At 41.8% G+C, this 25,060-nt stretch overlaps 1 protein-coding gene across 29 annotated transcripts in view; it reads left to right on the top strand.

Moving 5' to 3' along the window:
• The window catches only part of Rbfox2 (RNA binding fox-1 homolog 2), a 232,887-nt gene that overhangs the window by 79,793 nt on the left and 128,034 nt on the right, over positions 1-25,060 (top strand). For all 29 annotated transcript variants that reach the window (XM_075959753.1, XM_075959755.1, XM_075959759.1 and 26 more), the window contains exon 2: positions 2,709-2,759. In XM_075959753.1, the coding sequence (XP_075815868.1) occupies positions 2,709-2,759 (51 nt within the window). The remainder of the gene's footprint in view (positions 1-2,708; positions 2,760-25,060) is intronic.

Below are 25,060 nucleotides of genomic sequence, written 5' to 3'. Positions count from 1 at the left end.
TTTCTCTGTGGCTTTAGAGCCTGTCCTGGAACTAGTTCTTGTAGACCAGGCTGGCACCGAACTCAGAGAGATCCGCCTGCCTCTGCCTCCCAAGTGCTGGGATTAAAGATGTGTGCCACCACTGCCCGGCTTATTTTATTTTATTTTTTCATCGTGTATGTCTGTTTGTCTGTCTGTCTATCTGTCTTTCCATCCTACAGGTGATACACAGGCATCATCAAAGCCTGAGTTGTAGGCAGTTATGAGCCTTCTGACTTGGGTGCTGGGCATGAAACTCAGGTCCTCTGCAAGAACAGTCTATGTTCTTAACCACAGAGTCATACTCCTTGTGTTTTACCTTTTGGGGGACGACTTGGATGTTCATAAGGTGATTTACCACTTTTCTTTTTTCACCAGTTGTGTACAGAATCTTGATTTTTCCATCCTCAATACTTGGTGTTTTCAAGACTTTTGATTTTAACTACCTCACTGTGTGTTGTCTGTGTGGTTAGACTGTAGCAGTGGCTTATGAGACTGAGTCTCCTTGCTTGCCCTTTTCTTACCTGCATCTGCATAGCTTTAGGAGAAGTGACCATTCAAACCCTAATTTCATTTTAAAGTTATTTTTTCTTCGATTACTGAGTTGTAAGAGTGCTTTCTATGCTTTGGACACTTTTCCTTTATCAAATGTGGTTCGCAAATGGTCTCCATTATGTAGATTGCTTTTTCCCCCTGGTGTCCTTTGAAGGACAAAAGTTGTAAATCTTAATGGTGTTTAGTTGACCTCACTTTCTGGTCTTCAGTGCTCTTGGTGTTGTAGTGGAGAAAGTGCTGCTATCCAGAGGTACTGAAGGTTTCCTTTTTAAGTTTCAATTTTAGGTCAGTCTGTCTGGAGTTAATTTGCTACATAGCACAGGGCCTTAATCCTTTTACATGTGGCTATTCAATTGTCTCATATTTTTTCTTAAAAAGACTATTCTTTCTACCTTTGGCTTTTTTGGCATCTTTTTAAAACATTAATTGGTCATAATTGTGAGGCTTTAAAAAAATCTGTTCATTTCTCAGTTGTACTTTATTGACCTGCATATCTAGTCCTCACCTCATCCAAAGGCTTTTATTTAAGTAAATTTAAAAGGGCTGGGGACATAGCTCAGTGGTAGAGTGCTTGTCTAGTACATGTAAGACTCTGGGTTAACTTCCCAGCAGCACACACATGCACACGTAGGAATGGTTATGGGGGAAGATAGTTCATCTTTATGTAGAAACAGACATGCCAGTGTCACACTGTCCTGATTGTTGTAGCTTTGTAGTGAATTTGGAAATCCTGTTCTTCAACTCTTTTCTTCTCAAGATTTTTTGTTTTTGATATCCATAATTTTTAAAGGCAGTTAGTTATCTCTTATAACAACTAGTGGTTTTTATTTTGACTTGAGACTACAAATATTTAAATGACCAACAGAAATTTAGGTAGAGAAAATAGCTTAGATTAGAATTTCTAGCTTATATAAAACCAATTCCATTTATTTGCTTAAATATTGTTTTAGGTGTCTACCATGTGTTAGTCATTGTGCTAAATCTTGGGAGGGAACAGCATAGTGGACAAGATACAATGGCTCTGTCTAAACTTAAATTGACTCTTTGATACTTTGAAGTGAGTGCTTACTTTGACTGTATATGCATACATATTCATGCTTTTAAATGTAATTACATCTTTGATGTAGCTACCATTAAGTAGAAAAATTATTCTCTTCCCATCAGTATGAATGAAAGTCCAGGTGCCTGGAAGAGAATGGGGTTCTTTAAGTAGCTGCAAGTTCTTTGTAGATTCTTTAGAAGCTTCTTTAGAAGCTACGAAGAACGTATATGCTGCTATTACTCCTTTGTGTATACAATGCCTCCTCCTAACGTTTACTGGGATACAAGGACATCGTTTTATTCAAGTTTCTTATGTCTTCAGTCATTTAACATTAATTTGGGATTTTTAGTAGTCAGTGTCTGTTGCCTGAGTGATCATGTGGGTTCTCTGAGCCATAAGTGGATGTTCAGGCAGTGTGTTGTGGGACTGAATTAGTTGCAATAGCTTCTGTTAGCTAGCACCTCTGTCCTCGTGGATCTTGATTGGTGTGAAGATGAGACACACTAAATATGATGACTTTTTTAAAGAAGGAAATTAAAATAATGACATGGAAAGTTAACTGTGCAAGGAATTTAAGTGATACTACTATGTATGCACACTAGGAGTCCCTTCAGTCCACAGGTGATTGAGTGGTAGGGAAGTCTTAAAGAGAAGTAGAATTTCATCTGTGTTTAAAAGAACTGATAGAATAAACTGAAACCTTCTAGGTTAGAAAACATTTCGGTAGGGTCGATACACTTGGAAATGTGTGGAATTCTGGTTCTCCTAGTGGAGAACTTTTGGGTCTGCTCAAACTCCAAGGGTGAATGAAGTTAAGGAATTATTCTCCCCGCGTCTCAGTAATACTCTGCTTGAGGTTCACTGTGAAAGAAAACAGTTTACTTGCATAAAGAGGAAAGTAGGTTTTGTCTGTAGTGTATTTGTGTTTGTGGCATTGTAGAACTTAGCTGGGGAGTGTGTATAGTAGGCAGGTAGAATACCGAAATGGCAAATTTGGGAAATTGGGCAGAAATTCATTTTTGATTGGTTTGGATGATTTTGATTCTTAACGTTTTCTTTTAAAGTTTGATTATTATTTTTCTCTTTGTCTTAGAACGAGCCACTGACCCCTGGTTATCATGGATTCCCAGCACGGGACAGTCAGGTGGGTGCCTGTTTTGTCTAACTCTTTTATGTGTGTTCTGAAAAGCTGCATTAAGAGAAAAATGGTATCTTTTTTTCTGAAATTACTTATTTTGGAAGGTAATACAGTTTGTTTTGCCAATGAATTTGCTTTTAGAGATTATGAATTAAGTTCATTTCTTAATCTTAAAGGTATTGTAATCATGTTATTTAAATTATGGATCTCATAGGAGGAACGGTCTTTTAGTGGTAATATCTCTGATGCTTTTTTATCTCTAGGCTGTGTAATTTTTTAGCCTGGTTTTCTTGATACCTCCTAGTTCTTAATATTAGACTTGTCTTTTTATTTTCTATCACTTGGCTTTTGCCTTCCCAGATTACTTAAGTCTTTGCAATAATCTGCAGCAAAACAATTCATTCTTCTCCTTGGGGTGTTCTTAGTTGGGTGAGTTTTAATAAGGAAAAGCTTACTTGAGAGAAAGCCTTTGTTGTTGGTTTGTTGGTTCCAACCTCTATTGCAGCCTGGGCTGAAGACAGCTTCAGGACAGCCAGTGTGTAAACCCTGAGCCTCAGGACAGCCAGCTGGTGTGTAAACCCTCAGCCTCAGGAAAGCCAGTGTGTAAACCCTGAGCCTCAGGACAGCCAGCCGGTGTGTAAACCCTCAGCCTTAGGGCAGCCAGTGTGTATAACCCTCAGCCTCAGTACAGCCGGTGTGTACAACCTTCAACCTCAGTACAGCCAGTGTGTAAAGCCCTCATCTTCAGTAAAGCTGATGTGTAAGCCTCAGCCTCAGTACAGCTGGTGTGTAAAACATGCTGTTTCTGGTATTTAAAGATTTGAGCAGACGAGACTGGAAGGCATAAGGTAGGACCCATAAAACCATACCTTAGAGAAATGTGTGAACTAACTTCATCTTGTCAGTAGGATATTAACATTTTTGTTTTGTTTTTTTTTCGTTTTATTTTTCAAGACAGGGTTTCTCTGTAACTTTGGAGCCTGTCTTGGAACTTGCTCTGTAGACCAGGCTGGCCTTGAACTCACAGAGATCTGCCTGTCTCTACCTCCCGAGTGGTGGGATTAAAGGTGTGCACCCCCACTGCCTGGCTAGGATATTGACATTTTAAAGGATATTTGAAAGGGTCATTTCTGATACTTTCAGAGGCTTTATAGGTTTTTATAGGGCTGTCCATAAAAGCCATCTATGTTACTCTTGTCCAAGGGACACATGAAATGGCAGTGCCATAAGTGAAAGATTTGAGTAGTACCCATTCTAGAAGGTGACTCAAGTCTCATCACCAACTAGGATAATCAACAATTCTCTCCTTGACTGCCTTCTGCATTAAAGATTTTTTGCCTGGTATTTTTATTTTTGCTAGCTTGATGTCAGAATGCCTTCAGGTAGGAGAGGAAGGACAGAGGAAGATTTGTTCTTCTCAGGGTTCATCTCCCAGTGGGATCTTTACTGTTCAAATAGAATATGGGCTCCTTTCTTGAAAGATACGGTTACTGACCCCAAATCTAAAGAGAATGTAGAAGTCAAGTGTGTTTGTTTTTCTTTTTAGTGTAGGTCTGCCCTGGAATTTCTATTGACAGTGGTATTTATGACATTTGATAATTTTGATTCTTGGCATACATCAGAAAGAACATGCTGGTGACTAGAAATGAGTCCTTACAGAGTCTCACAGGTTGGGTTTAGTGGTTGTAGGTTAGAAATCGCTGCAGATTTCTGCATGCAGAAATGAAACTGTAGTGTTAGGGGCTGCTTTACACAGAGTGGTTTTTCTCTATATTGTCTTTTGCTTTTTACCCAGGGTGCCAACATATAAGAGATCACGTTCAGTATCCTAATCTTGTCTTAAACAGTAACACACATAGTTCATTATTTATAAAATATTGCATATTTGGGTATTAGAAGGTAGGGTAATGATGTACCTATAGGGAAATAGACTTCTGAATTTGAAGGCTCTGGAAGAATACTGTCCAGTTTTGTGTTCCTGTGGGGACTGCAGATCAATGAGGAGGTAAGCAAAAGGACTTAGTAAGGAATTGTTAAAGCTCATACAGTAGTGTCTCTGCCCTACAATCCTTCATTTCTCTTTCTTTGCCACAGGGAGCTGTTTGTGTAACTCTGTGTTCATTATTTGTGCTACTGCGCTGTAGGCTGGTACAGACTCTTTGCAGTGGGGCAGAGCTGCTGGTTTTACTTGAGGCATGTTCTGTTGGTGAAAGGTTTATTTCAGTTTATTTTCTTGGGCTTTGTTTTGTACTGCGGCTGGGTCTTTGAATTAGGGATCATAGAAGACTGCAAATACACAAGTATTGAATAACTGCTTTTTGTATTTGATGTATACAGAATCCAAATAAGTGCTGCTAATTAATGCACCTAACCTCGTGAACTCTCACTTGGTGCTTTGAGACTTGGGAGGCATTTATCAGTGTGAAACACTGGTCACTGAACAGTCTGCGCTGGGCAGGAACTGAACTTGTGATCTTTACAGCTCCCCAGTGTGGATTTGTCTTTGCAAATCCAGGAGCTGGGATGGAGGTGGGGTGGTGGGGTGAATTTTAATTGTGAGCCTTTATTTGCTTTTCTAATTCTTTTAGGATTCTGTTCTAAACATGTCAGAACTCTTTCTACCCAGGGCTTTCAGCAGCATCTGATGCTCTTCTGACTGTTGTGGGATGCTGTCATCGGTGACTTATTTCTTCCTCTCAGACCTCCCTCCCTCCTTCCCTCCCTCCCTCCCTCCCTCCCTCCCTCCCTCCCTCCCTCCCTCCCTCCCTCCCTCCCTCTTGATTTTATTGAGTTCTACATTTTTCTCTGCTCCCCTCCCTGCCTCTCCCCTTCCCTTCAACCCTCTCCCAAGGTCCCCACGCTCTCAATTTACTCAGGAGATCTTACTTTACCAGACTTCTCTTAAAATAGACAGGCAAAAAGACAGGCAAGTGTTCCCTTTGGAAAGGTAAGGAAACCAGTAAAACACCTTCCCCAAGGCTGCAGTCCAAGTCAGTTCTTAATCAGATCCTTAACTGCTCTTGTGCTTGTGATCCTTCCCTTCTTGAGGTGGAAGATGATTGACACTCGCTCGCTCCTGTTTTTACTTCCACTTAGAGATTTCCTAGATTTTGTGATGTTTAGATATAGATCTAGGTAGGAGTTCATGGTCAACTTAGTGGACCAGCATCATATTGTATATACAACACGTTCATCTTGTTATAAATGATAAAACATGGTTATAACTCAGGAAGAGAAGCAGAGGGGAACTTATCTACTGGTAAAGTTTCACTTTCTTCCTTTTTGGTGGTGTTTTGTTTTTGAAACAGGGTCTTTCTATGTAGCCCCGGCTGTCCTGGAACTCACTTTATAGACCAGGTCTGCAACGCAAAAGAGATCTTTGCCTGCCTCTCTGCTTCCCAAGTGCTGGGATTAAAGGTGTGCATCATCATACCTGGCACAAGGTATTTTTTTGCTGTTGTTTTAAGATTTATTTTTATTTTATGTGTTTGAGTGTTCTGCGTGCATATATGTGTGCCTGGTGACCCCAGAGTTCAGAAATGGGCTCTGATCTCCTGGAACTGGAGTTATTGATGGTTTTTAGCTCCCCTGTGGGTGCTAGGAACCAAACCAAGTCCTCTGCAAGAGTAACGAATGCTCTCAACAATCTCTCTAGCCTTACTTTGGCTTTCTTAAGCACGGTTGGCATAATCTTTTTTCCTGAGCAATGACTGGGACTGCAGTCCATTTAATTCATAAAGTGCTCAAATCCACGCTGATACTTGCCAGTATGATCTTTCTATTTAACTGGGGAAGGCTAACATTGTTCTACTTTTACAGATGTAGAATCAACTCAAAAAAGTATTTATCAAAGCCATCCAGGATCTTAGACTGGTAATGTCATTTAATCGTTTAGAATCCTAAGTAGTGGGGGCTGGAGAGATGGCTCAGTGGTTAAGAACTGCTCTTCCAGAGGACCCTGGTTCAATTTCTGATCATTCACATGGCAGCTAACAACTGTCTGTAACTCCAGTTCCAGGGGATCTGACACCTTCACATGAACATACATACAGGCAAAACACCAATGCACATAAAATAAAAAAAATATTTAAAAGTCTTAGCTACTTAACTGCCTTTTAAAAATGGTATTAGCATATATTTGTTATATATGAGTTTCAAAATGGTATTTTCTTACATGTATATAGTATATTAATCATGTTTTTGCTCCTGTTGCTCTCTTTTTGTCTCCCTCTTACTGCTTTTACTAACCCTTTCCTCTTCCCAGTTTGTCTTTCTTCTGCCTTATCATGCAGCCCCTGTGACTTAGTGGATTTTATTAAGGCAGTTTTTAGAAGGACAAGGTGAGAGGTTATTTACAGTAGCATTGCTATATCATTGGGGGAGCATCCTAAAAGAAACCATTAACTACTTATAAATCCTTAGGGATAGGTGAACCTCTTGAGTCCCATCTTGCTCCATGATAAATGTTGATGGCCCAGTCTTATGCAGGTAATTATAGCTTCTTTGAGTTCAAGATTGTCACAAACATTCTATGCCCAGAAGACAGCATTCTGTAATGTTCCATCTCATTCTCAGTTCCTTTATTCTTTCTGCCCTCTCTTTTGCGATGTCTTGGAGGGGGGTGACATAGATGTCTCATTAAAGCTGAGTGCAACATGATCACTTATTCTTAGCACCTTGACCAACGGTTATGTATGAGTAAATACTGTCCAGTGGCAAGGAGTTCCTCTGATCAAAGCTGTCAGCAGTATTTATCCATAGGGATAAGCATATTTGCTTAGGTAGCAACTTGATATCATGTCCTTTCAGGAAAAACAACAGTTGCAACTTCTCTGCTAGAACCTACGACCCCATACCATCCTCAACAGGCTTTTGACCAGATTTATAGCATGGATTTCTTCTTGTAGAGTAGATTTGATTCCAGTCTGAAGGTGGTTGGTTGGTTATCTTCATGAAAGTCATGCCACTGCACACTAGTGGGCATGTTTTGCCTGGCTGTTTTTGTTATCACAGCGCTGTCTACCACTGAGTAGAGTTTTGACAGTCTTCCCCCGCACCTGAACAGCAGCTTCTGACACTGCAGGCTGGCCGGCCGAAGATGCTCCTTTCTCAGTCCTAGCCTGAGCTTTCCATGTCCCCCTACCAGAGTGTGCAGTTTCAGCTGCAGGGTCTTAGCATCTAATTCTGGTGGGCAGCCAGCTATAATCTGCCATGCATGTGCTTATAAATGTACCCAGGTATAGTGAAAACGAAGCTGTTTGTTGACTTGTATTATTTTTTAGATGGAAAGATAATTGCATGTGTCACATCTTGAGTTCTTGTATAGAAGGGATTTAGGAATAGTAATCCAATTAGAAGAGGTCTTGGTTCTCTATGAAAACCTCACTGATGTTCTAAGATTATTGCTTTGGAATTGACTGTCAGAGGAAACCTTGAAAGTACATCAGGAGTCCTAAGGCTGGTGGTCCTGTGTCATCGCTGGGTGTCACAACTTTATGTATCTGCTGTTATTAAGGTGACTAATCTGTTGTGTTAAGTTGGGGCAGTTCTGAAAATGGAAAGAGATGCTGACAATTACACCGATACAACCCCAGACCAAACTGGGTGGCATGGGATAAAGGCTCATTTCAGCTGTGATTAAACAGTCATGTTCTTGTAGTGTGATAAGGACTAGGAAGCTACCAAGGGTTAACTAAACATTTGGTTAAAATGGAGAATAATTTTAAGCTTTGTTTTAACTTAAAGTATTGTATTTTAATTTAAACAAATTCTGTTTACCCTGGAGTCATTCAGTAGGAGGTCAAGGTGTCTTATGTGCATATGGATCTACTGCCAGAAATGCTACTAAATTGTTTGATAGTGGGGCTTCACAAAATGTTCAGAGTCTGTTAATTTTTGTTTTATTTTTTTTGAGACAGCTTCCCCGTGTGTTCTAAACTCACCTCCAATTTGGGTTCTTTCTGCCTTAGCCTGCAAAGTGCTGGGGTCACAGGTATGTCGCCAGACTTGGCAGTGTGTGTGCTTTTCCAAAGAGAAGCAAGGCATTAATGGCATTCTTAGTATTTCATGGAAGTCTGTTCTTGTTCTCTCAGTCTTTACATTTGTCTTGCCTATATCTAATATGACTGAGCAAGAATTTCTGTCTTTAATGTTCTCAGAGCTTTCAATTGTGAACTGTTTGCAGGGAAACTGCTAATTTCAATTTAAACAATTTATATAATATCTAGTTCTACTGTAAGAACTTAAGTTTGTATGGCCAGGTTACATGTAGCTCAGCTGCTGTGAGAAGGGCTTAGAGGAGGACCACAGAATTGTGAATGGGTTTAGCAAGCAGGATGACTGGAAGCGTGTCGGCTAGGAAATACAGAGCTAGTGTGTGTAATACGTGAGCTGGTTAAAAGCACACTGCCAGCAGCTGTAGCTGATATGGTTTGACTGTCAGGAGCTCTGTCCATCTCTAGAGTTACTAGGTTGACTATTGTTTTGGAGTCACCTCGGTGCAGGCATGGGTAAGGGTAGAAGCAGACGTGCACAGATTAACAGGGTGGCCCATCTAAGACATGCTCAGTTGTATGGGGTATTTGTAAAGTACGCTTTGAAAGCTAATGTGACAGTGCCCTCTTGCACTCTTTTGGAGCTTTAATTCAAGCACATCTCAGTGTCTCCCACTTAAGCTGTTGGGGAATGACGTATTTCAGTCAGGATTTGAGACAAGAGCATAGACTGCCTTAGGTTCAGGTGTTGAAGTCGCTGTAGAAATGAGATTATCAGTGAATTACAAAAACTAATGTCTGTAAAGTGCTCTGTGGCTTTTGTTTACAGAGCTCTTTTATGTTATTTGATTTGCAGAGTAACTCTCCCAAATTTAGCTTTATTCCTACTTCATAAAAAGAAAACTGAAGCACCCATGTCCCAAAGTCCAACTGTCAAGTTTTCTTCTTGTCTTGCTTTAAAGGACTAATGGCCTATAGTTTAATCTCTTTATTTTAAAATTAGAGGAAATTATCGTTATATTGTTAGGTTCTTGATTTAATTGAAGAAAGACTTTTCTTTCAGCTTTTTTGTTTCGTTTGTTTTTTGACACAGGGTTTCTCTGTAGCTCTTGTAGACCAGGCTGACCTCGAACTCACAGAGATTCGTGTGCCTCTGCCTCCCGAGTGCTGGAATTAAAGGCATGTGTAGTAGGAGCTGCGGGCTGCATTCCTGCCACCCGGCTCCTGGCCACCAGCTAGCTTATGCCCCGAAATAACAACACACAAACTGTATTCATTTAAACACTGCCTGGCCCATTATATCTAGCCTCTCTGGCTAACTCTCATGTCTTGCTTTAACCCATCTGTAATAATCTGTGTAGCACCAGTCTTACTGGGAAAGATTCAGCATGTCTGACCTGGCGGCTTGCTTCATCGCATCTGTCCTAGAGAAGAATGCATGGCGTCTCAGCTCACTTCCTCTTCTTCCCAGCATTCTGTTCTGTTTACTCCACCCACCTATGTTCTAACCTATCAGGCCAAGCAGTTTCTTTATTAATTAACCAATGGCCTTCCTCCATCAGGCATGCTCCACCACAGCCCAGCCTTCTTTCTGCTTTTAAAGCTCATTTGATTGGATGGATATACTTTAGTTATTCACAGAAATAAGTGAAAATTTCAGAGCTGACATTTAAGTTGTTAGGTACAAGGGAGTCACATCTCCTTTGATGCTGAGAGGGGCTCAAAGTGATTGACTTTATTTCAGACCAGTCTAAAAGTTTTCTTTTAGATTTATATATTTGTTTATTTTTATGACTGTTTTGCCTGTATATATGGGTGGACACTATGTGTGTACCTTGGTGCCCCTGAGGCCAGAAGAGGGGCTTGGATTCTCTGGAGTTATGGATGGTTGTGAGCTCCTCTCCTGTATGGGTGCTGGGAACTGAACCTAGATTCTCTGTAAGAGAAACTAGTGCTCTTAACTACCGAGCCACCTCTCCAGCCCCTGAGACCAGTTTTTGTGATGAACTTTCCAGAATTTTAGTTATTTTGACTGGGAAAGTAAGGACAAAAGCAAAGGTACCTCTTGTAACCATTTGACCTTGTAGCAACGAAGTGCTGGCTGCTGTGCTTCCCGTGGCAGGAATGGTGGGTGGGGATGTGGGGAAGGGCTCAATTACATAGCTCAGTGCTGGACACAGGTCTGTGTGAGGTGTGCCTTTCAGATCCTGAGCCAGTGTGTGTACATGCACGTTCACCTCCCCTGGACTTGGTAATGGATTATAATCTGTGACTCTTGGAAAACATTATCCCAATCATTCCTGTCCTTCAGAATTCAACTTTAGGGGCCAGGAGTGTAAAGGACACTTGACATACACGAGGTCCTGGGTGTAAGCCCCAGCATAAATACAAACAAAAACATAGAAGGATGCCGGTATCTTTGAGCATTCACTGTCCTACCTGCGCATCCCAGTTCCTAGATCTCCCAGATCTACCTTCCTCCAGCTAGAGGCTAGATTAATTCCTAAATTAAATATTCCTTCTGTTTCTTAAAGCCCATAATATATTCTCTCTCTCTCTCTCTCTCTCTCTCTCTCTCTCTCTCTCTCTCTCTCTCTCTCTCTCTCACACACACACACACACACACACACACACTGTCCTTACACCCTCTCTAGTGGAGGAAGAGCAGGCATGTGCATTTCAACTGCATAGGTATTTCAGCCTAAATTCTTGCTTCAGGATCTCATTCCTCAGGTAGTTCACAAACTGCATTCTCTTGGAAAAGAGTTTTTTTCTGTTGTTACCATCATGGATCTGCCAACTTGTATTCTTCTGTTTCTTGTTGATCAATTGTTCATATCCTCTGGCTTTCTGCTGATAAAAGTAGGAATTTTGTTTTATAAGCATACTGTCTTCCATTTAATAAAATCATTATTTGTTAAGCCACTATTTATCGTTGCTTTATAGGTTACATGATGCATCATTAGCACTGTAAATATTTTTATAGTCAATTGGTGAAGTATTATGACTATTTCCTTATATATTATTTTCTGCTCAGATGTATAAATGTATAAAGTATATGAATCTATTTAAATGTATGTGTGGCGATTGCTTTGTAAAAGCTCTATTTAAATATAATCTCCATACCATTAAGTTCAAACAGTATAATGTTTTCATTCAACAACTTTTGATAATTTGTGGAGTCATGGCCCATCACTGTATTCCAGTTTTAGAGCACCTCTGTTACCCCTGTATTCACACAGATTCTCTTTGAGTCAGTTGTTGATTGAAAGACAAATGCTATGATAGATTTTTGATTATGAAATCTCTCTTCTGGATGTTTCCTATTGATGGATTTATATGATCTATATAATCTATCATGTGTGAGTCTCACCTAGCAAAATGCTTTTGAGGCTCATCCAGATGATGTTTTAATCAACAGTATTTTAGTTTTTGAAGTTTTGAGCCACTAGAATTCTGTAGCATGTTCTCTCTAATGTATTTATACATAAACACAGCTCTGGTCTCACTGAGTCTTACTACCCTGAGTACATGGACTGGCCCCAACCTCCTCCCTTCTTTCTCATGTAAGGTTCTCTTTATTCTAATCTTACTGTAGGACTGGGTAAGGGAAAGGTGTTGTAGATTCTTTAGGATGGGTTTGAATTTCAGGACCATCACTGGGGTACTTCCCATGTTTAAATTCAGCCCATCCCTAAGTCTCACTTTAGTTGCTACCTCTGCTATGAAGTCTTGTGGATGCATTTTTTTTCTTAAGGAATAGATTCTTGGTGTTTTCTATCCTCCAAAGGACATACTTTCCGCTTCTGTTGGTACTTTATCACTGCCATTAGGTGATGGTTAAAGGGTTATGACCCATACAGCCTTGTCATAATAACCTGATATATTTGAACAAAGAGGAGCAGGACAGCTTTGGCCAGACTTGCCAGATTTTATCGCCTTTGCCTTGCCAGAGCTTTATGAAAAATTAATACTCAAGAAGCAAGATATCTGATCTGCTGTGAGAGAGCACCTCTTACAAGTTTAATGAGTTTGGTCAAGTGGGTATTAAATGTAAATCTGTCATTTTATGTATCCCACGAAGACTCTTAGAACATCCAATAAATGTCTTTATTGAATAGTAGAACTTTCTCTGTATGTCTCTTACTATTATTAGGACAGTGCTCCTGTAGCCAGTGCTCTGATAAGTTTCCTGGCATCATGGATCATAGACTCACCTAAGAGCTCGGTAATTCTGCTGTTTTGTGATTGCCCCCATCCTCAACCCACATGTTAGTTCTAGTAGCTGTGTTCTAACCTCAGGATAGCAAGTATCAGGTAGGGGTGATGTGGTGCAGGCAGTGAAACATGGAGAGCACGACGGTGCCAGAACCTGTAAGAGGCTTGGTGAATCCTACAGTTTATTGCTATGCAAAGGGTTTCTTCTGAGGCTTTCAGGAGGAGGTAGAATGATATGAATAAAATGCTCAGAGTCCACTCAGTCGAACAGGGATGTTGACCACACTGAGGGGACTGGATGGAAGCAGGCCTCCGTGGAAAGGATGCTTAAAGTTCTTGGGAGATGCCAACTTGCTTACCACCATATTGGAGATCTGGGCAATACAGGAGTCCTGGATGCTAGACAGTTGTATTGTGTAGTCAGACAAAAAACAAAACAAACAAACAAACAAAAAAACTTCAGAGCTCCAAGGTAACATGGTGTTTCTTGTGACAGTTCTTGGAGGACAAAAAGAGAGTCTAGCCCTGCCATGCCTACATGCTCAGTGTTAATCAAACTTCTGAGTTAGGCATGTGTTGAAATCTAATAGATGAGGCTAGTAACTCACATGTGGGTATTGTCCAAAAGTTTTGAGATAACATTCCTAAGGAGTGGGATCTGATGTCATACTCTAGAAGAGAGAGGGAATGCATACTATGTAGCAAACCATAAATGCCTGAAGTCATTTCATAGCTCACAGTTGAATTACTTGGACAGCTTGTACATTTAGGTAAGTGGTGGTTGGTTCTGGTAAAAACAAAGGGAAGCTGGAGCCTGTCCTCTTGGTTTCTTTTGCTTGGGGGGTCCTGCAGTTGACTGGAGCAGTTTGAAAACTACTGGAGAATGATTTAGGACTTTGGTGTCAGATCTAGTTTGGGCCTGATGTTTCAACCCTCTGAGAGGTTCATTATTTGACAAAAGGAATAATGCAAAGTATTAACTGGAAAGCTATGAACACCTTTCATAGTGTTTCTGGTAACAAGATGGGTCAGGTGTGCCCAGTGTGCAGGGCTTGAGCTGAGTTTCTGGGTGAGCGACTGCAGAGGCAGAGACCTCATTCAGACGGTGCATGAAAGTGAGCATCCCTAAATCACAGTCTCAGTAGTTTAGAATCGGGTAGGCCTGCTTTTGTCAAGTATTGAGTTAGATATGCAGACTCTGGTCCGTCCACTGTGTTAGTTGGAAATTCAGTGTGTGTAGCCTTTGCTAACATGGTGGGCCCAGAAATTAGAATTTTTAATAAAATTAAAAAAAATTAAACCTGCTTTTGATTTTTGTTTTCATCCACAAACAAAACAAAAGGGCTAGGGAGCTAGCTATCTCAGCTGATAAAATGACTTGGTGCATAAGCAGTCTCTCCCAGTTGTGTAAAAAGCTGGACATGGTGGCACACTTTAAGTTTCACCACAAGGGAGGCAGAGACAGGTAGATCCCCTGGGCTTTGCTGGACGACCAGCCTAACCTAATCTTCAAACCCTAGGTCCCAGGGACAGACTGTCTCAAAAACAAGGTAGGTGGACCTTGGACCTCTAAAAAATAGATGCACAAGAACACCTGGGAAAGGGGAGGTGAGGGAGGAGACTGCATATCTTACACATAGGCTGTACTATGTGGGTCAAACAACAAATAACGAGCTGATTTTGGCCCAAAGATCATACTTAAGTGGTCCCTAATTTAGATATTTCTATAGTCTGTGTAGCTTTTGGCCCCATGAAAAACAATTTAAAAAAGAGATTGTTATTAATGAAAGATTGGTGTTAGGAAAAGCTTAGTTGTGGTACTAGAAAAGGCAGGATCTCACCCCTGTAAATTGTTACATGTTCATTATTAGTTTTTCTTATTCTCCCATTTATAGAGGTGGTTAAAATGTGGTTGTCTTCAATGGCTTAATGAAAGAAGTCTTTAGTCACTAGGGACCTAGAGGCAGGCCTCTGTGAGAGAGAAAGAATCTCTGAATTCTAGGCCAGTCAGGGCTATATAGCAAGACCCTAACTAACAAAGGAGAAATGTTATAAATAACAAAAGACCTTGAGTCTTGGGTTTGTTGCCGATTCTTTTGGCTCATATTTGTCATTTTACCTTTGGTTCCATTTGTTCTCTCAAGTGAAGTATTAAAGAAGGTGGACATGAAGACACTTGATAGCTGGAACAGGGCTGGTAAAGTTCTCACCAACATAGATGCCCAAGATACCAGCAACATTTCACGTTGTACTGGGTACTTTACAAGAACAGGTTTTTGTTGTTGTTGTTTTTCTTGCCACTTCCAAAATGACAGGCAAGTTTGGCTTATAGCCACAAAATCATTCTGGCAAATGCCAGTCTCTTATTCTTCAACCTTGAACTAGTAGACATGTGTGGAGACAAGATGGAACCCTACATATAGGAAAAGGGCCTTGGAAAGCTGCCTGAAGAAAGTCCGTCCTGCCTACTGTAGGCTGAGGGAAATTTCTTTTTTTTTTTTTTTTCGAGACAGGGTTTCTCTGTGGCTTTGGAGCCTGTCCTGGAACTAGCTCTGTAGACCAGGCTGGTCTCGAACTCACAGAGATCCGCCTGCCTCTGAGGGAAATTTCTTAACTGGAAACTTTTTTACAATCTGAGTCATACTATGTGGACTCCTCAATCTCCTGGTAGGAGAAGAAAGGAACAAAGGAGAAATGGCAATGTCGGGTTTTGTCAGCAGAGGGCACCCAGAGCAAAGCAAGTGCCCATTGATCTTGGATAGGCACCAAACAATTTGTCCTGGGCTCACAGTATCTGTTACATTTTGTTTGATTTCTATTAACATTCTCAGATGTTTTTATCCACATCAGAGTTTGGCCTTGTTTGTTGCCCATTTTCACTAGAATCTCAGCTCCTAGAGAGTGTCCTGACATGAGCTATCCTACACAATAGATCTGGCTCTTAGATGATTGTGTGGTGTTAGACACTGTTTATTTCATATCCTGTAATGAAGTAGCCCTGGAATAACATTGATCTAAAAAGGCCCTTAAGGGCTGTGTGGTGTTTTGTCAGGTGACTTCATTCTTGTTACACGGAAGGGTGGTCTTCAGTGGGCGGCTCCTAGACCAGCAGCATCAGCACCACTTGAGCTTCTGTAAATTTATGGTCTTCCAACCTCCAAGGTGGAGTCCAGCAGCCCATTCCAGCATGCTCTCCAGAGAATTCTGGCTCAAACTCTCAGCAGAGAGAGCCACTGTTATAGAGGAAGGGGTAGCCGAGCACAGACTGGTCCTTAATGAAGGGTGCCAGGAATTTTCATCTTCACTTTCTAGGCAAGGATTCCAAACCCAGAAACATCCACTCACTTGTCAGTTGCCTATGATCAGTAATGGGTGAAGCTCTGAGCCTGGTCTTTCTGATTCACAGCCATGTGCTAGTTACTAAGAGAATGCTGAGTCATTGAATTAATGTTTTAAGCCCTTTAAAAGCCGTACACACCCATCAAACAGAATGTAAAATACACAGTAGATCAAAAGGATAAACTAAAAATTCCCTGGTGTGTTGAACCTTTCATTCATTGTTCTAGTCTTGTTTGTACGTAGCTGCTCTGTGTGTATGCACACTCTTAAGTTTTTTCCAGAGTGTCAGTTGTATTGTAATAGACTTGCAGCTCAATCCTACCCTACTGAGAATTTCTTCTCACGTTATTGACTACTACAGATTTTTTTGTGTTATTCCCTAGGATCCCGCTGTGAGAGTATCAAGCTTCATTGTAATTCTAAGTCTGTCCTGTTTCCATGATACACTTTTAGGAAGACTAGGATTATTAGTGTTGTGCTGGGCAACAGTTACCCAGAGTAGCTAAAAAGTGTTATAATTAAGATGATAAATACAGATGATGGTGAGGAGGCAATGTGAAGTTAGAGAGGCCATACTTAACATGTTTGAGATTAAAAGTGAGTTGAAAAATAGGAAAACAAATTGAAGAGCCTGCCAGTAATACCCTGCATTCACCTGGACTGATTGAGGTAGACTGTGTCATCTGGGAAGTGGTTATGACCTGCTTGGAGCTAGTAAACTGCTTTTATCACTGACTTTTTGACATGGAGGCCAACCTGCTGGTTAGGTAACATGAGAAATACTGGGTGTACAGCTTCTGTAATTGGTTTTATTATCGAGTACTTTCGGGTGGTAGACACCATATTAATAATTCACTTAGATTTTGTTGCTTGTTTACCTTTTGTTATAGCCACATTTATTAACTGCTAGGTGGTGCTTCCATTTTACAGAAGTGGGAGCTGAACGCAGATATTAAAGGAACTCACTGCTTTGATCACAACCCTGAAGTGTTGATGCTCCCAAACCTGTGCTTTCTCCCTGTTCCCATGATGTGCCGTGTCACTGTAAATCTTACACTCGCTCATGGCAGTGCCTGTCTCTCTCTGTGTGGCTTCACTTTTTCTGATGCACAAACAAACAATTAGATGTGTGTCGAAGGACTAAGCATGGGCTGACTATAAGACCCAAATCAAGATGGCATGAGCCCAGTTGTTGTTTTTGGGAAGGTGGAAGCCTGGCATGGGTACTACTACCGAGGAGCAGGAGTTGGTAGGCTCTGCAAACAGAGATGGCTGGCTGGAAAAACCAAATCTCCCTCAGTAGTTTTTTTTTTTTTTCCTGAAGAAAGATGTCATTTCTTAGTATGATTTTAAAACACCTGCCCTGAGCTATAACCTGCATGTTATACAGTTGAATCATTTAGCATATATAATTCCACTGACTTTGTATGCTCACAGAATTGTTCAGCCACCCCAGCATCAGATTTAGAACAATTCCATCACTTCATACAAAGCCGCTTCTCACTTAGTCATCACTTCCTGATTCCTGTATTCCACCCATGCCCCACGTTGTGGGCAGTGACTAGTTCTTTTTCTCGACAGATTTTTTTCCTTTGCATGTAGTCAGGCCTGTGGTCCTTGGAGTCTGGCTTCCTTTCATTGTGTATTCACATGTCTGTCCATGCTGGGTGGGAGTTTGTGTTGATGCTCCTTTTTTTTGTTGTTGTTGCTAAGTCTTGTTCCTTTGCATGGTTATCATGTAAAAACTTACTTTTTCTAGAAAATGTATTTTTTTTCATGCTAGAGAGAAAAGGGTAAAGGAAGCAGAATAATAAATAAATCTTGGGGAATAGGGAACTGCTATGTAAAACAGACAAACCAGGCATGCTTGAGTATCTACAACTGACAGCTTAGGAAGTAGGATAGCTAGTACCCGCTTCTTCGTGGGTCATTGTGGTAGAGCAGCAGCGCTTCTGACCTGAACGCGTGTGGCTTTCAGGAACCCATTGTATAAATCTTGTGTGTTGGCCAGCACATCACCTGTACAGCACCTCGTGTGGAACTGGAGAGGCCTTAGCTGATCTAATCTGGATACATTTCCCATGGTTCCTGAAGCTCTGGATCCCTTGAGAACCCCTTCTAAAGAGCTGCCAGTTTGCTGAGTGCAGGCAGTTGCGGGATTGCTTTTTGACCATATGGTTAGTCCAGTACAGATAGCGCCTTTCTTTCATTTAGGTCCTAATCCACCAGTCATCATTTCTGTGTATGGGGTATGACAGCCCCTGTGTGTCCTTCTCAGCTAAGGTATTTGGGGGGGTCCCTTTAGCAAGCCAGTAGGTTGCCTTTCCAGGGTGACTTTACACATCTGTCTCATTGTTTCCTGCTACTTGCTTTTAGTTTACACTCCAGAGATGTGTCTTGATGTGAACTGTCAGTCTGGGAGAATGAGCTGTAATTACTTGTCTTGATGCCCCATCTCTTCACTGGCATTTTTTTCTAACATTAAAACAGCCCAGGCTAAGGAACAGAAGCTGGGCCTACAGGTCCTAAATCACTGAAGGTCAGAGCTGGGTTTAGTCATGTCGAGTAGTTCTTGAAGTTAACCCCAGGCCATAATGTGGTATGCCCATACTCTAGCTAGTAATGAGCTGGGCCTGTGATACAGGGCCCTTATTATCAGTGTGCACTTTCCCCAGAGAGTTTCCTGGTGGACTTGTACTGTTGTGACCGAGACTTGGCCTGGCCCTGCTCTACTCCAACACAGCTTTGAGCTATGGGTGAGTGTGAGTTTGACAGGTTGGGGTGATGATAATGAAAATCTCAAGAAACAACAATCTCAACAGCACTGGGTTGAAAGCTCAGGGGCCAGAGTCACAGAATCCTCTCCCATGTAGTATGTTTGTCTGTTATTATATGATTGTAATTTCTTGAGAGCTTATTTCTATTCGATAAAAGCATGCTGCTACCTACCCTATCCGAACAATCTTACAGCGTCTCCCTAAAAATGTTTGGTTGTGGTTGTCAGCTCCATACCTGGTAAAATGTGAAGTGTTGAGACTAGAGTCCTTCCTCTTCATGTTCACATTCCCTGCTCTTGTTCTGTCATTCTTCATGCTCAAATCTGCAAAGGGTTTGCTTTTAAGCTCTCTACTTTATCTCTACAGATCTGTTGGCTATGGTAGCCTATTACAGTGGGGCACTTAAGCTGCTCTGTATTGAGACCCTCCTCACTATCTGACTTCATGACTTCCTTTTCTCTGTGCTTCCTTCCAGCCATGAGCCTCTGGCAGAGATGCATTTTGTTTCTTCAGTGGTCTGGCAGCCTCATCTTGTTTATATCTCATCCATGGATGGGTCAAGTGCAGAAATGCTAATAGGATGGTTGTCAACTGGCAGTGTTACTCCTTCACAGAAGTTGTTTTCCAGTCCTCCATTATAATTTATAGCAACAGCTACTCTTTATTGAATGCTTACTGTGCATCAGGTACCACACTAAGTACACACACCTATGTACACATCCCTTCAACTCCTCATTATCTTAATGACCACTCTCTTTCCAAGGCGACAGGAGAAGCTGTGTTTTGCAGATGCATAGACTGAGCTTTAGTGAGGTTCAAGTCTCAGAGGCTGAAAGTGGTGGAACGGGTATTTAAATCTAGACCTGCCCGACAGTCAGCCTGTGCTTCTAACAGCTCTGCTCCTGTCTCCCCCGAGTAGTTAATTCACTGAACATTCCTAAGAAAAGACTACCTGGTCACTAGTGCTTGTAAGATGTATACAGGAGACCCCTGTGTTAGGAAAGGGCATTAGCAACACATTAAACTTGGCTTTGGGATAACAGCCAACACAAAAGAAGGAAGACCCTGCACGTACTTCCTCTATGCTGAGGGAGATGTTTGCCCTTCAGGTCAGAATGATTGCAGGTCTTCTGGAGAGATGGGGCTGTCCAGCATTTCTGGTTTGTTCTGTTGGGCAGGGGAGGATTTGGCCCAGCCCTGGTTCTGAGGCCACCCAAAGGTGAGCTCAAGTTCATTCTTGCACTGACTTGGTTTAGGTTCTGAAACTTTGCCACTGAGTACGAGCACCTCACCCCACCTCTTTCCAGTTTAGAATTTGTGGCAGTTTGTAGGTACAAAGGCCACAGAGCTAGTTTTGGTGGCTCCTTGCTGCTTGAGCATGTGGAGTCCTTGTCAGCTACCCGGCAGAGCAAATGTTGCTCCAATTCTCTTCACAGAACAGACACACACTTCGTGTAAAATTTCAAAATGGGACAGAGAAACTCCTGAGCAATGAAGAGTTGGATAGCTATGGTGTAAGGGGGTCTCACAGTCCTACCTCTACCCTGGGGGGAGAGAATGTAGCTAGGACTGAAGGACGTCACCTCAACTAATTCATTTAAGTAGCCCCGGCCTGGCTAATGACTTGGGCAGACCTCCCAATGGATTTGGCAGGGTATTAGGTTTCCCTGTTCTCTTTCTTCCACACGTGTGTGTTAACAATTGCAGAGTTATAGCTTGCAATGAGATAGCTTTCCCTCCCTTCCTCCCTTCCTCTCTTCCTCCCTCCTTCCTTCCCCCCTCCCTCCCCATTCCGTTCATTCAAAGTGGAGAGGCTCCTTTTGAAAGATAGTAAGGCAAACCAGAGGAGGGATTGTGATTGAGTAGCCAAGTCATGTTTCTAAAATGACACAGCCAAAAAACCAGTGAGAGAGACGGCAGGCTGGGTCCACTCTAAAGGGGGAAGGGTGGAGTATGGGGCACTAATTTTGCACTGTGGAAATATGAAACTGCTCCTAATAAGTATTCAGTCATCCCGACCGTATTCTTAGGAATCTAGTCCTTGAACAGCAAAGGTGGTGAAGGTCAGAAGTTACCATTTCCCGAGTGTGGTGCTCACTAGTATTCAGAAATCTGTCACAGATTTAGTGGAAAACCTGCCCAGATGCGCCTGCTGTTGTTTACTGTGGAGATCCGGTGACATTCTTTTCTCTTCTTCCCACCCCTTTGGGAACCAACCAATCACAAAGAGGAATAGATTTCAGTGCTTCTGGCCTCCTCCCATAAGGCCCTGCCTGACATCTCCTGTCATAGTAAGGTTGAGTGCTTATTAACTCTTAGGTGTCTGGGTCACAGAAAATGATTGTAACAGTATAGACTCTGAGCCACCCCCATGAGATGTGGACACATTGAGCAGGGTGAGCAGGGAGGAGGTTGTTTTTAGCTTGAATTCTGTCGCTCACCAGGAGTATAACCTTAGGAAAGCTGCTTTTTGCCTACTTGGGCTTGATGCCCTATTCTGCAAAATGAAAAGGGGAAGAAAAGAGAGAGAAGAAGGATTATGGCATATTCTTATTCAAACCACTAGTGTTTTATAGATTGCCAGGGTCTGAGGTGTAAGGGAAAAGCATTTGACCTGTAGTGGGTGCCTGTTCTGAAACAGCTTGCTTTTCGTTTCTCACAACTCAGCAGAGCAACTACTGCCCGCTCAGTTTTATAGATGAGAAAACTGCAGACCAGAGAGTCTGTCCTACTGCCCAAGGTCACTTCGCTGGGAAGGCCTGACTGGCTCTGGTGCCCAGACTTCCCTCCATTCCACTGGATGGCAGGAAAAGCCCTGGACATCCTGCCAGCCATCTTACTCTAATACTCTGAAAGTTTGAGTTCTTAGCTCTTAGTCCTGTCCTGAAGAGCCAGGACTTCCTCCTGCTTTGTTACTCTAGCAGGCTGACAGCCTCTAGACATTTTTCATGAGCAGCAGCAGCAACAACAGCAAAAACTGGTTCAGCATTGGGTATTCCCCTTCCTTCATGGTCTTGTGCTGCCAAACCCCACCCTCCAATGCAGGTGCACACACCTTTGTTTTTTCCCTTCTCTTTGTCTTGTGTTTGTGATTACCAGTCTCGTATCAGTGGTTTAAAGGAGAAATGGAGTTTGGAAGAAGTTCAAAACAAAACTCCTTTATTAAGTCTTTTCCATCACATAGATCAGTAGTATTTGGTTCACTTTTACTTGGAATTCATTCTTTCTCTCTCTCACACACACACGCACACATACACTCATATATTCCTTTCTATAGAAAAGAATAGTGTGTATGTGTGCACTCACCTGTGCTTGATCTTGAAACAAACACAAACTTTGGTGTTGGGTAGATGGCTCAGTGGGTACATGTGCTTGCCAACTGAGTTTTATCCCTAGGTCCAACATGGTAGAAAGAGAGAACTGATTCCCAAAACGTGTTCTGAATTCTACATGCCAGTGTCAACACTACTCCTCAATATATAAAGTTTAAAGCCAGGCACGGTGGTGCAATACTTTAATCCCAGCACTCAGGAGGCAGAGGCAGGCAGATCTCTTGAGTTTGAGGTCTGCTTGATCTATAGAGTGAGTTCCAGGGCAGCTGTACACAGAGAAAGCTTGTCTGGGTGGGAGGATTAAAAGAAGAGTTTTGTTTCTCATATATCCTAACCATCTGATTTAATAGGGACCCCAATCCTAACTTCTTTCTTTTGTTTCCTCTTTATTTTTTTTTTCTTTATCAAGTCTAAGTAGGCCTTTAAGAATAAGATGCAGGAGGGTAGAGACAAGGAAAAGGAATTTTCCTGGGGTAAAGAAAAGTACCCATGGCCTGGTACATGTCCATTTTTCTGAACTCTTGTGAATTGTGATGACTCTTAGAAAAGGTGGGTCTTTGCTATTTAATACCCATGAATCCTGCCTTTCATCCTCAGAAAATGCTTGCAGTTTAACTCTGCTGGTGTTAGGTTGAGGTTCCCAGTCCTGTGCTGTGTGAGGCTCATGGGATGCCTTTTATCCAACAGTTATGAGTTCACCAGTTACTGTGCCTGTGATATGCATGCCATGATATTGTTGATAAAGAGGGGGGTGTGGCACGTCTTTGTCTCCCAGGGACAGTCTCATTTATAGATAAGACCACTGTGCAGCAAGTGGCAGAATGAATAAAAGTTGCTGAACCAGACACTAAAGATGTCTCAAAGCTCTAGAAATAGGACTTAGGAGTCGCCAGAGAAGTAAAATCTAGAGTTTCCATAGGGATAACATGGCTGATACGAGATGGAATCTGGGTTCTGACACAGCTAGTGAGAGGTAAAAATGGCCAGAAGAGGAGTTAGAGCCCTTGACTAGAATTATATAGACTTTTGTGAGATGACATATGGATGCTGGGGATTGAACCTGGGGGTCCTCTGGAAGAGCAGCAGTGCTCTTAACCCTGAGCCGTCTCCAGCTCCACTTTTTTGTTAAAGACAGTCTTACTATGAAGACATGGCTGGCCTGAACTTACTGTGCAGACTAGGCTGGCCTTAGACTTATAGAGATCTGCCTGCCAAGTGCTGGTGTTAATGGCATTGACCACCACACCTGACCACCACCCCCGGCTTTTAAAGTGAGATTGTAAAGATGTCAGCAACAAAAGTAAAAAAAGAAAGCCCATCTACCGTCACCCTAATCCTTGAGATCACAATTTTTAGGAAAAGTTAATCTCTTACGGTTTGTCTTTGGTCCCCTTGCTCAGCCTTTTTTTTTTTTTAAATTAGAGGATGTAGACACTGATATTTATTCTTTTGGAGTGTTTTGTTTGACAGTTTTCCCCAGGTTAAGGAGAGTTACAGAGTGAGATCAGCACAGATGAGGGGAGACGGGCGTTCTTCGCCAGCACTGGTGCTCACTGTGGAGCATGGCTGCAGATGGTTGTTGAACATCCATGGAATCCCCACCCACAAATACAAAAAAGTAAGGGCTCCCTTTTAAGTTTCCAAAATTGACCTTACACGTTGTTGTAGGAAAAGGCTTAGGAAATGGAACTTCTCTCTCCCTCCTCGCAGCCATGCTTGCTTCACTTAAGTACCCTAGAGATAAAGATAAATGTGGAGACTTGAGATGAGAGAACATTAGACCCAGAGAAGTCAGGGGAGGTCATATCAGCTTAAAGTGGAAACTATGTTACAACCTAAGTAAGGAGCAACTGATAGTTCTATTAATAGTATTTTATCTCCTCATAGAACATTTCTGGCATGGTTTGTAGCTTCCCATGTGGGGGACTATAATATTTACTAAAAATAAACTATTTTTCAGAAATAATTAAAATAAATCACAGTGAACTCATTTGTGTTATTAAAAGTGTTGTCATGGCCTGAAACTAGTGGTCTGTACTAATATTTATGAACTCTTGGCTCTTGAAACCTTATTGGCTAGATCTGGCATAGAACCGTGTAGTCCATCTTGTGTGGCTTTAGGTAGGCTACCTTCTTAGAGAACGAGGCTACTCCAGCCACTTTTCCTTACTAGCTCAGAAGACGTGCTAGCCTTCCCCTGCTTTCAGACACAGGAGCTGGTGCTGTAAGTGTCCATCTAGGCAGGTAGGGCAGCTCTCACTGTTAACAGCTGCATGTGCGCGGCAGTTCAGAGCAGGAACTACACAAACCAACCTCCAGTGAAGAAGGAAAACCTGCCACTGTCGGGAGCCTGTTTCTCACACCCCCTTATCCTGATTGTAGCTCTTTAAATTTTGTGGCAAATTCTTGGCATCTGTCTGCCTGTCAGCTCATCTCTGACACCCCTTAGTAATTTCTTCCTATCAGTTTTTGTAAACTTTGTCAAAAATATCTGTTCATTCTTAAATTAGGCAAATAGTAAAATTGGTTAAAATGTAATTTTCACTTATTTGGCCTTAGAATATCTTTAAAGTATACTAGATTGAACAACACAGTACTGGTGACTCAAGTTCATATGGAGTAAGGGTCATCACAAGTGACCTCGAAAG

This window comes from Microtus pennsylvanicus, chromosome 2, assembly GCF_037038515.1.
Source record: "Microtus pennsylvanicus isolate mMicPen1 chromosome 2, mMicPen1.hap1, whole genome shotgun sequence".
NCBI classification, from domain to species: Eukaryota; Metazoa; Chordata; class Mammalia; order Rodentia; family Cricetidae; genus Microtus; species Microtus pennsylvanicus.
Note: the sequence above shows the minus strand (reverse complement) of the source record. Positions and strands in the feature narration are given on the sequence as shown.